The following is a 13,060-nucleotide window of genomic DNA, read 5'->3' as shown; positions in this document are numbered from 1 at the left end:
TGAGCTATATTAGAGGAGCTAATGAATGGAACTTAATATAGTAAAATAATGTAAAAAGAGATTTCTGAAAATTGTTTTTAGTACATGGTCATTAATGTGTTAAAACATGTACAAAAATGCATTAAAGGATCAGGAATATATTCCTGCAGGTACTTAGAACCTAATAAATAATGAATGTGATGATTAACTACCTGGGCAGAAGTACAGTACATTACTAAGAAAAAGACTACATAAAACCTGGCTCTTGAATGGGTGTGCACCATTGCTTTTAATATATAAAAACAATTGAACAGACTCACTTGTGTGCAAAGAGAAAACAAAAGAAGCAAGTGGCTTGCATTAACATCGTACTTTCAAATGACACAGATTTAAATATTGCTAAGAGCAATCCGGGTGCATGGAGCTGGGTGGAAGGGCAGCAGAACAAGGTATGCAGAGCATGACGGCACCGTTCAGTGCTGTTTAAGCAGCCAGAGAGGTTTATGGAGGCCTAGAGAGCTGAAGTAGGACCACCACCAGGGCTTCTCCCTGACCTGTTGTGACCCTCCCCGAGCCTGTGCATGTTGAGCATGAGGGTCAAACAGTTCCAGTGGGTCATACTGGTCATTCATGCCTTCCATGGGCCGGCGGAGAAGCTTGTTAGGCCAAGTCTCAATGGGTCTCAGGACAAAGTCGACTCGTCCAGCCCGTTTCATCTTGATGGGAAGGGTGACCCTTTTCATCACCCTGGTATAGCCCATGGCTTGGGCAGTGATTACATATGTCCCTGGAGGCAGGAGTCGCCAGTAGTCTCCATCAGCAGCTTTGGAAAAGCAAAGGCACAAGAAGACAGAGCTTAATTGGTCTTCCATCCTTTACATACTCATACTCACGTATACTCGTGAATACAAACATCCACACATACACAAACATTTAGGGAGCAGGTTTTTAAAGGATTTTAGAAACAAGTCAACACAAATTTTGAAAAAAAGTTCAGACAAACATTTGAAGGACAAAAATATATTCTGGCATTTGGGAATGTAAGGAGTAAAATTCACATACAAAATTTCAGTAACTGGCAAGCTTTCCTTCTTGCTGCTCTCCTATGGGCACAAGGAATAACTCCAAAGAAACAACATGAGTTAAAGACTACGTGAAACTTAAGAAAGTGAAAGCAGAATCCAAGCTGCAATATACACATAAATATAGCATGTCAAAAGAGGTAAGAAATCCCTCTTTTATTATATTACATTCTACTACTTTACAGATGTTATAGTGCATAAGACCACGGAGTCGGAGCTGCAGATGGTATAAATTGCCATTAGTATAAAATGAGTGTAAATTTCCTCCAGCTGAAGGTTAGGCCCTGCAGGCAAAAAGCAGGGAGTTTTAAAATGCAATATTTATTCTCCATTTTGTATTTCCTTTATTTTAAATGATATGTTTCTTAACTCAGTTAATGTTGCATTAATGTTTTTTTTTTCCCATGGAATTTTTCAGTACTTTTTTTGACACTGAAATTTAAAGATGTTTTAATCACATGACATTTTTAACCCCTTCTAACACAAGTACAAATGTTCCATAGTGTAAACATATTTTTTATTCAACCCTTAATTCTTTAAATGTCCATTGCCAGTGTAAAGCCATCATCTGGGAAGAAATTTGAAAGAGACCCTAATTCATGCCAGAATCTCACATCAGTTTAAAGAATCTGCATAATCTCCACTATTGTATCCTCTCTGATGTTAAGGGCTTTTTTTTTTAATTTGTGATGGGTTTTTTTTTTCCCCCTCTTTTTTTCCCAAAAGCTGGAAAGCATCCACTACATAGTAAGTCATTGTGGCTTTCCAAATTGATTCAACTATCATTATAAAAAAATGTTACCATTCATGTCTTCTGTTTTGCACTCCTATGGTCTATCCTATTCCCACTGAAATCAATAATAAAATGAAAGCATTTATTCCAGTGCTCAGAACTTTAGAACTGTGAAAATTAGCAGTTGCACACACCTTGATACATGGTTATCAGCTGGTGACATTGAACATAATTCAAAATTCTATGTTCTTTTGCATTTGATATAAACATTGCTCACAGATTGCTTATATTTATACTGTTTTTCACATGGAAAAAAGGGTTGCTTGCCTTGCAAACACAGTACTTATTCCAGCTGCTAAAGCCACTGTAGATCCTACTATACATTCTATATCTCATGCTCAGAATGTCTCATCTATTTTCCTTGAATACAAGATGGACAGAGTAGTCTTTGCCTCCCAGCAGGGATATTGCTATATTCCTCCAGACATGAACTGTGTACTTCTAGGTGGATTTCTGAATTTCTCTAATACGCATTGTTTTTGATGGCTGGCTGACAGCTTCATGTGGAAGTTTTAACTGCAAGGACTGTGTCATCCCAGAGATATGACAGACTCAACAGCCAGTTTGATGTTTGCTCTCTCTTGCTTTTCTCAAAACAAACACACAGCTGAGCCTTGACTTCTCAATAAGGTGACAATTCCATCAGATATGACAAGAGTTCATAGGTTCACTTCTCAGTGCTTTCACTCTGCCCCAGGAAAAAATCTGAAATAAAAATATTACCTGTGGTGATATCATGCTGGATGCCTCTGACTGAAATTCTAGCATTTTTAATTGGGTTGCCAAATTTATCAGACACAATTCCTTTTATTCCCCGATGAACCTGGAAAAGCAAAGCAAGGATAGATAAGAGTCATTGATCATAGCACCACATCTGGGTACTCTACCCACGCAGAGAGGAAACAACTTTTGAGAGGTTTGATCCATGACAGAGGATCGTGGGTGCTAATAACTCTTCTGATCACATCTACATTGAGATCTCAAAAGCAGCAATATCCTCTTGGAGAGAGCTGATGAAAAGGGAGAACTGAACAAGCGCTTTCCCAGGCTAGGCATGTTACTGAGCACTGCAGTGAGGATCCCTCCACTGCGCAGATAAGTGGCATCTCATGATACAACCTCAGCACTTAAAAACTGTTGCTGATTGCCTACCCTAGACCCAGGACTGGAAAGAAATGAAAAGTTAAAGCTGTAAAAAGCAATCTGATGGTCTACACACAGTGTAAAAGGCATCATTGCTGTTATGAGCAGAATCAAATCAGCGTAGAGCAGTGGCTCTTTACTCAAAGTGCAGCATTAAAAGATGTGAGAAGTAAATCAAAATCATGCATAATTCTTAGCTTGTAGACAATAACACACATAAACAATACACTACCATGCTGGCAGCAGAATCAGTTAATGAACTTTTACAAAGAAACCAGGTGTTTTTTGTTAGTTGAAGTAGGTAGTTTTCATTTTCTTTCACTTCTTCCTAAGGGATCCCAAAGTGCTTAAAGAAGCAAAACTGCACAACTGTCTTGTGGTAGACATAATATTACTATTTTAGAGTAAAAACATACGAATAAAATAGTAACATGAATTCTAAGTTAAGGAGAAATCAGAAAAAGAATAAATATTTGTAATGTTATATTTATCTCTGTATTAATATTATTAAATATGTAATCCTTTGCGCAATCCTGATTTCCTATGCAATCCTTAATGCAATATTTTAAAATCATATTCAACACAGGTTTATGAATATTAATCGATATATAACACTGAATACAGTTATGGAACTGTTAATATTTTTGTTTAATATGAGCGAATAAGAGTATTTCAGGAAAATTTTTAACCACTTTGGACTCATCATCTCCATGCTGCCTACACATCACTACATGTCAGACTGTCATGATAGCAGTGTGTATAATATCCTTTTTCTCTTCTCTACAAGCACAGCTGCTTGAGCTGATGAGAAATGTGTTTGGTGACAAACTAAAGAGCAATGTGAATTCTGTCAAACGAAGAGCTCACTTTATTTAAGGATCTTTCTTTTGCAGCTTTCAAAAATGGAAATATTTTCTACTGGAAACTCCATATGAACTTTGTAACTGAAAAGTGATTCCATTCCTGTTTTTCCTGTGAATTGCTATGATTAACTTGTGCTGTTCTTTATCTATTTTTCTCCCTGACTTTAAAGAGCAAAGCATCAAAGCAGTGGAAAAAAATAAAATAGAAATAGATATGTTTAAAAACAAGCAGTTGAACATCTGACTTTATGGTAACTTTTTAATACCAAGCTTGAAAATTATTTAGCATTGTCCAATGACAGCAGGTTTTTATTTAAGGCGAGACTGTATTGTCATTTTAATGTAGCCTTTCCATACTGAGAGGAACAATTCACTGATGGATTTAGGAACGACTCAGTCTAAGGACTTAAAAACTATCCCTTAAAAAAGATTATGATGAAGAACTGCAATTTACTTTTCAGCATTGAACTTGAGGATTTATCATATGGATAGTGGGTAAATCTGGTCAGAAGAGTCATCTCTGAGCCAAATTGAATTTACACTGTAGACATACTCAAAGTAGTATGACCTCATCCAACTTCAATAATAATTTTGCAATTACAACATGAGAGGATAAAAATGACAAATATGAAATTTCTTTAATGATGTTGATTTGGTTTGCTTTATTAAATACACTGTTTTTGGTTTAGCCTCAGGTCTGTGCCATGTAGTTTTCAGAGTGTTTTTTGGTACAACTTCCAATGGGGAGAAGAGATGAGTGTTTATGGAAATGAATACTACTTCAGTGTGTTAAGCCAAGGAGATTTGTACACACACCAACCAGCCTGGTATGTATCAGAATAAGAAAAGTTAGAATTGGTTATGGCAGACTTAATCCTTATCAGGAGTAATTCAGTCATCCTTATCTACAAAGTTGTTTTGCTTACTGTCCTGCATTTACTCAAAAAGCTTTTCCGGCACAGACTTCTACAGTATCTCACACTATAAAAATCTTTACATCTTGAAGACTTCAACTGCAATATATATGGATTTAACCCAGCTCCATTTGGATTCACTAAAACTCATTTTCATCAGACAGCTGTAAAATGAAATGAGTTTGGTGGTCTGTACTGTAGACTTTATTGAATGATGATACTTACCACAAGTAGCAAGAGGTTGCTTAGAAAGGCAATAAAAACACTCCTAACTATTTTAAATTACTGCGTACTCCATCGAAATAAGGCATGACAGAAATCTAATCTACTAATGGCTGAGAGAAAGAGGAGCAACTTCTGTTTCTGTGTTCACTTACTTATTGTCAATGAGGTATTTGTTTTCGCTGAGCTCAAGCTTATTATTAAAAATGACTTTTTAATGGCTCGCTTTAATGCTCACAGACATATAGTTGTCCCTTTTGAAAATGAGGCCTCAAACCTTTTAAACTATTTTCATCTAGAAATTGAGCTATGAAGTGTGGAAACAATGTTTCTAGCAAGATTCTAAGAACCTCTCATTTCAACTGAATCTGTATCTCCTGTTGCTGTACAGCAGAGTTTGGCCATGAACACGGAATATTATAGTGAAAAAGTTCCAACAAGCTTTCTGGAAAACAGATCTCTTGGTTTATTCTTCAGGAGAAAGGTTGATTTGTATTCTTCTACATGTATGTTTTTTTTTCCTAGCATTAAAGTTAGAACAGTTGATTTGTAACGTTGCAAAGTATTTAGATACAATTCCCTTTTTCATTGTTTTAAAGTTCTCCATCTTCATCATTCCTGGAAGACAAGGCAAATATTATCTGAATGCCCTGTCAGACAAGTGGAGGCCCTGGGCTGCAGGTGGAATGTGATGACTAATTTAGTGCTGCCTCAGTGATAACTAACCAGGGAAACAGTAATGAGTGAAATATTGACAAAGAAAATAAGAAGAAAAACCATAAGCATTAAGATCTGAAAATGTAGAGTCATACCATCTCCATGTAGTTCAGAAGGGCATCTCTGTTTTCATGCCAGATTGTAAATAGTTCTTCCTCCAATGGAAATTTTTCACATCCTACCTCCACAGTAACTTCAAAGCAATTTGTATGAAGGTAATTAAAGTCTGCCATACCTGCAGATTCAGGAAAAAAAAAGAGATAAAGAAGAATCCATTTACTCCAAACCGGAACTTCGCTATTGCAGTTGGATAAAGGCAATGGCCAATACATATAAATTATTCAGCAAATCCAGAACGTTAGGACTTGTTTCAGCTGCAAATTAATTAATGACTGCGACACTGCTTTCCAGTGAAAAAACATCATTTCAAGTATTGTTCGCCTGGCCAAGAAGCAGCAGTAGAAAGATAAGAATTGGCTAACCACAGTAATTGGATAACCAGCTATATTAGACATGATTGCCAAAGGTCATCAGGAAAGAGATGTCCTTTTGCTACTGGAATGTTCAGAAATGTTTCTGCACAAAAGGCACTGGATATAATTTTCAGAAGGACGTAAGTCTCAGTTATTTAAACATGATTCTCACTCATGCCTCAAATCTTTCTGAATGCCCAGTTTCAACACAATAGTTTTGAGAACCGTCCAAGTTCAATTTCAAGATATGATTGAAGTGCCTCTGAAAATGTTATGAATACTAGTAATTCATCCATTACATACTGAAAAAAAATGAATAATACTATTGAGGAAATAAAATTACCAACTTAAGCACAAGTTAATGGGAAGTTTGTTTCTGCTATTGTTTTTTATTAAAAAAAAGAGGTTTTTTAAACAAATTGAAAAAGCAATACATTCAGAAAGAATACAAATACGAAAAGTGAAATCAAACCTATGGTACTAAGGTATGACAGCACAACATTAAGCATTTATTTCTACTTTTCAGATTTTAAAAATAGAAGGATCTTATATACAATAACAAACATGACTCTTGTATAGCTTGTTAATTTTTCTGGATTTTATCAGAGTTAATTATGTCCCTTGGCAGCTGGAAATAAATGCTACCAACATCTGTATCACTATTTTAATCCCTTACAGATAACTCTTTGCAAGGATCAGACCTAAAGTAAACTGAAATGAATAAAATTATTTCTGTCAAACCCTTGTATCTCATAAAGGTCGTATAGAGGTTTTACCTCACTTGAAATGATGGTAAAGTGGTTTTACCTCCAGTGAAGCTGTACCACTCAGCACCATTTATAATACCTCCACGTTTTACAAAATTTCCACCACAGCGATGTTCTGATCGGTCTGAGATGACTGGATGTGCATCAGCATAGGCTTTTGCCAGCATTTTGAACATCTGAAAAAAATGGTTTGAAATAAACAGTAAACATGTTAGCCTTCAATGATGGCTGTTGCTGCTAGAAACTCTTGCTGTTGTGAGCCCAGACAGTGAGCAACTCTGAGTCCTGGAGGCTGATGGAGAGGGAGAACCTCTGTGCAAGGATGTTCTGCCAGAAAGCTTTTACTTGCTTTGCTCTCTAAGGTGCTTCTCTGCAATCCAGTTTATTTAGCCAATACTAAATACCAGTTGATTTTATAACACTTGGCTTGAACCTTTCTTCAGAGACATAGTGAGTTTGTGTGGTTGGTCTAAATCCCGGTTTAATAGCTGAAATCAGCTCTCCCCATTATGTTCTAGCTGTTGCTATTTTCACTCTTTCAGAAACACCTACACCAGCCTCAGCCCAACCAGATCTTTGCATCAGCTGCTGGTGATTAAAATAGACAGTGTCAATTTGCTTTGCACTTATCATTCTCACAGGACAACCTGCCAGTTTGATCTCAATGACAGTTGCTTCTCCATAGGGCAGAAACCATTCCTAAAAATGGAAGGATAGGATGTAGAGATGGAGTATGTCACCACCGATCTCTTAAGAGTGTTAATAGTGATGAAGAACAGTTGAGTCACCACCCAGAAAGGAAAAGCAATGAGTACATAAAGTGAAGACAAAAGAAGCAGTGATCTGGAGAAGACATTTCTTTGAATCAGTTTTCTGTCACTTTTTCTCCAATGTTTATTCCAAATTTTAACACAAATACTCCCATCATTTATTTGATTAGAATCTCATCTACAAAAACTACAATTCCAGATTTCAGCCCTGAAATGATAGCAATTGTAAGAAGCCACCAGATCAGATCAGCATTACAGGTTGCACTGCACAGTTCTTAAGACAATGTGCAAGGAATTGGGTGTCTAAAATCTTAGGTCACTTCCAACCCAAACCATTCTAGGATTCTGTGATTCCATGTAAAAAAAAATTGCCAAAATCTTTCTGATGGCCAGAGTAGCTGTGACTGGCCACAGATCTCAAAATAATTCCATGTTTATACAGAAGAGTGCATTATATAAAAGAACATAAAGGGAGATAATGAAGAGGAATTTTGGAAGCATGATGTTCAGTTGCTAAAATGGGGTACATGCTCTACATGCTGTTATGTGCCAACACTGATCCCACTGATTGACACAGGTTGGGTTTTCTGAGTGCGAGAAAGGGAGAGTTTCCATTCTGCAAAGGGAGTGAACTTGACTCCATTTTAGTGTGTACATTTCTGGTCACAGGGATCAGTGCCACTTCTGTAACACAAAGCAACAACAGACTGCTGGAAACAGCAGGCAAAAAAATGGAAGGTTCTTGATTAGGTTAGTTCAAACAGATGCAGATGGCATAAGGGCATGGGTCAGTTTTGAGACCCATGCAGCAGCTAGAAGCCTCGCTAGTAATGCAGGTTAAAGAGGCTTGAAATCTGCCACTGCCAGGAGGATCTCCATACTGCCACACATACGCCATGAGAGACATATGGAAGTGGCAGCATCCAGGAGCTTTTGGAGATCTAGTTTGAATGTGCTTTGCAGAATTTGACTTTTGAAATTCTGGATATTATCTGTACTGCAGCATTTCACCCAAGGCTGCAGCCAAGGGTGCAAATTTGCCTCTCTTCCCCTTGCATGGTGCATTTGGTAGATCACTGTTCAGAACAAGGGACAAAGATAACATATAGCAGCTAAAACATGCTGCAATACCTCAGGTTGCCAGTTGCCCAGAAGCAGCAGCAGCAGATGACATTACTTAAATGCAGGTCACTTCACAGGTACACATTTTATAACTTCCTGAGCAAAAGCCAAGTGATGCTGGTAGCGTTATTAAGGTTCCTGAGCTGACTCATTGAAAAAGTTGGTTTAAATGGAGGACATCCTTAGCCCACCCCTATATGTTCTAAACTTCAAATCTTGTAACTAGTTTCCCAGGCTTTGCTGATATGACTATGAAGCCATCTCAGCATGAGGTTCTGTGTCTTACAAACCATGGATCTGTGTCTCGCAAATCAAGGATACAATTAGGGCTCACTCCATCCCAAAGCATGGAGCCTTTTGTAGTTATGAATCATTTCATTCAAAACATCCATGCTGTCTCTGGAGATGATGGGGGGACAGTTGTCCTTCATTCCCACATGTGAATTGCTGGATGAGGCGTGTGTGGCCACAATCTTGCAACATCTCTGTGCTAACTGGGACTCCTTTAGCTAAATCATTGTTATGCACATAGTCAGTACACTTTGTACTGCTCAGAAAAAATGAATTGATATGGAAAGTGTTAAGTAGTGATAAATATTTAATAGTTTCTGCTGAGAACTGTCACTTTAGAAGAGATTCAGCCCAGAGATGTGCTCAGAGATAAGGGATACCTCCAGTCAAACACCAACTTCTGATGATTTTCAATTGCTGTAAGCTGGGTAAGGAACCACATTTACTAAAGAGGCCAGGGACACTTTTAACGTACACTAGAAGGATAAAGAGCTGGCTCTTCTCCTAGCGGGCTTGTCAGCAATGAATACTAGATTGAGGAAATCAAAGGGAAATAGGAAAGACAGCAAAAAATTTTACAGAAGATTTACAGTGATTCCCAGCTGAGGAACCTGAGAGGGGAAAACCATTCCTATTTTTCTGGAATAAATGTTACAAGGCTGCCACCATATGGCAGGCAGCCTTTTTGTTTCTACAGATCTCAACAAGAAATAACACTTCTGATGAGGCTTGCTTCTATCATTCTAGGAAAACAGTGGTAAAATTAGCAGAGCTTTCACCCCTTATACAGTGACATCCTTACTTTTCTTAACCTGGGTCTCCTGAAAGCATGTTTGGCCTCACAAAACACGAGTAAATTTGTACAAATCAATCTGATAGCCTGTTTTAGAGCACATTCAATAATTGTATGAATTACTATGAATTACTTAATGTATAAATCTTTTTTTTTTTTTTTTTTTTTTTTTTTTAGTAATACCTCCTATTTATTTCCATGGGAACTACAATAGATACAAAGAGCTAAATAGCACTACTTGATAGAGAAAATTCAAGTTCTGCATATGGAAACCATATCACCATATCAATATACCTACTGTACAAAAATCATCTTACCTTCTCATCAGGAGTAGGGGAGAACTCTTTTTCTTCCATAGGATGCCTTGAATAGTCATAAGGATAAGTCACAACCAGTTCACCCCCATGGAGGCTGGCAGAGAGCACAAATGGGATGGACCTCATCCACTTCATGACTGCTTTGGTCTCAGGTGCCACCTGAAAAACAGGAGGAAAATAGTCATGACTGATTGTTCAGCTCTGAAGGAATTTGGTTTTTAGCAGGATAAAGTCCAGTGAAAAAGAGTGTGTCAAGAAGGAGAATGATGAGGCTCTTCAGCTCTTCCATTCCAATGATTAATGGGGGAAAAGTGTCAGTTTGCTCCAGGGAACAGATCACAGAATCATAGGATTTCTGAGTTGGAAAGAACCCTTAATGTCATCTAGCTCTACTCCCCTGCAATGATTAGGGACACCTATAGCTAGATCAGGTTGCTCAGTGCCCTGTCTAGTCTGACCTTGAATATCTTCAAGGACAGAGCATCCATCACCTCTATGGGTAACCTGTTCCAGTGCCTCACTGCCCTTACTATAAAAAATTGTTTAGATCACATGTACTGTTTTTACATCCCCATAAATCAGAAGCAATCACTGTGGAAAAACTGATTAAAAAAACAAACAACAACAAAACAAACAACAACCAAAAACAAACAAACAAAAAAACCAGAAACTTTGACAAAGAAAACTTTTTCACTGCAGTGACATTTTCAGCAGTTCAAAATGATGATGGCATTATTTGTCGCGGTGCTTTACTATTATTTGCAAACCAGATATGTTTTCTAATTTCATTTCTGAAACAGCAGGACTGACTTTGGATGGGATACAAGGATCAGTTTGTAATGCTCAGCACTTGCTGGAAATATCATCTCATATATTAACCTTAGCTCTGCAAATAAAAGGAAACTAAAAGCTATAATACACAGCAACAGCTGCAGTTCACTTGCAGGGAACTATTGCAAAGAGGTCACAAAATTCGTCTTTCTGGCAGTGCATGTGAGGTGACAGCTGCCGGGGAGTGGGGACAGGACCTCGCGGACATCGTCCCGCCCTGTTCTGAGGAGCGATTTCACGGACCCGCTTCGGTATTGGTGAATTCTTCGGGCTAACAGTGTCACCTGGTGGCTGGTCCTTGCAAGCCCAGACACCAGTCCGTGCTCTTGGAGGTGAGGCTGTTTTCTTTGCAACTTGTGAGGATATCAGGGAAAAAGAACGTCGTCGGTCCGTACTCTGCTTTGCACAAGTGTAGATATGCAAGTTTAAGTATATTAAAAAAAAAAAAAGTGCAAGGTTTGTTACTCTAGATTTACTTCAGCGTTTCTGCAGGGCTGCCAACACTGCATGTCAACCTTTGCATTGATTCCATCCACTCTCAGGAAATTTTCCAACCAGGATCCTGGAGGGGCTAATATCCAGTGCTTGTGGGCTAAGTGCCTCTAAAGGTTGTGCTATATAGCTCAAAACACAGTAGGTACAGAACTTAAATAAATAACACCCTAAAGTCAGAAATGTTAGATTCACTGCAACAGTCGTTCCTGTTTTCTTCACATCAGTCTCTGCACAGATGTAACTTTCGGATGAGGCACATCTAAATAGATACTCTGGTATATTGACCAGGCATACTAGGAAATCACACTTTTTTACGTCTATTCTCCTCATACATCCACTCACAGCTTTACATCTGTCTGCATATGATTTGGGTGCATTAGCTGGGCTGTTTGAAAAGTCTGTACCTTGTATTTGGGAAGCAGTAGAAACATTAAGAAATGTGTGAGTTGCAGCTAACATATGGACACAAGCTAGGTTGCGCCATTTGTCCACTACCAGCAGCACTCTGCACACAGGAAACCTAAATCAGGCTTTTTGTTTAATTGTGAAGATTAGTTCCCTGAAAGGGCACGGCCTGCAAAAATGTTCTGAAAGTCACATAGAGAGCACTCCAGAAGGAAAGGGTACTCCCTGCCCCACGTGCAGCTGCCCAGCCAGCAAGGACATGCCCGATGCCAGAATCAGCCATACTTTCAAATAGTGCTCTTAGGTCTTGATAAGATTTTAGCTGCTTCTGTCATTCAGTGGACAAGGGTAAAATTAGAATTTTGACTCGGAGAGCTCTGATATTCTGCTCTCTTCTACTTAGCTGACTTGTTCACTAGATACCTGCATAAGCTGCAAGGCACTGCTGAGTCACATAGCCAATGTCTTGTTGAACCAAACGTTGCAGAAAAACAGTAATTTCACTGTCATTGTTTTTATCCTAATAGCATTTCAGCAACTTCATGATCCATGATTAAGGCTTTGAAATGGATCCATCCCTTTTTATCTTGGTTCAGATCCTCTGGATGACATCAGATTCTGTCTCACTTTGGCCTTTGACTGTTCATAGACTTTTACTATAATGTGGATTCTGTGTTTGTTTTTCATTTTTTTCACCAAGGCTCTTGTTTCTCAGTCAGAGGAAATCAATCTTAAGGTATCCATCTCACAAGAACAATTTGGGATATAATTAGAAAACAGCTAAATTATTTGGGCATAATTACAGTGAATGAGCACTACCTTTTAAAACCCGTATTTCATTTTTATCAATTATACTGCAATTAGTTACTGTCTCCATAGCTTTCAAAGGCTTTTTTTCTCCCCCTTTTAGAAACAACAAGGTTCATTTTTCAAAATGCTATGCCGGCCTCCACTGGCACAGACCTCCAAATTCTGTTAGAGTCAAGCCAATTTAACTGGATTCACTTCAAATGAAGCCCAAAGTCTCTCAGATCTAGCATTCAGACCCCTTAGTTCAATAATTTAAAATACCAGGGAACAAAA

At 38.2% G+C, this 13,060-nt stretch overlaps 1 protein-coding gene across 1 annotated transcript in view; it reads right to left on the bottom strand.

The window, feature by feature from the left end:
- Nucleotides 1–249: 249 nt before the first annotated feature.
- The window catches only part of CPZ (carboxypeptidase Z), a 34,361-nt gene continuing 21,550 nt past the window's right edge, over nt 250–13,060 (bottom strand). Inside the window, exons 7-11 of the mRNA XM_010710520.4 lie at nt 10,247–10,405; nt 6,994–7,129; nt 5,809–5,948; nt 2,578–2,677; nt 250–802 (exon numbers count right to left, since the gene is read on the bottom strand). Of these exons, the coding sequence (XP_010708822.2) occupies nt 453–802; nt 2,578–2,677; nt 5,809–5,948; nt 6,994–7,129; nt 10,247–10,405 (885 nt within the window). The 3' untranslated portion in view covers nt 250–452. The remainder of the gene's footprint in view (nt 803–2,577; nt 2,678–5,808; nt 5,949–6,993; nt 7,130–10,246; nt 10,406–13,060) is intronic.

Source organism: Meleagris gallopavo, chromosome 4 (genome assembly GCF_905368555.1).
Source record: "Meleagris gallopavo chromosome 4, MGAL_WU_HG_1.1, whole genome shotgun sequence".
NCBI lineage: Eukaryota > Metazoa > Chordata > Aves > Galliformes > Phasianidae > Meleagris > Meleagris gallopavo.
Note: the sequence above shows the minus strand (reverse complement) of the source record. Positions and strands in the feature narration are given on the sequence as shown.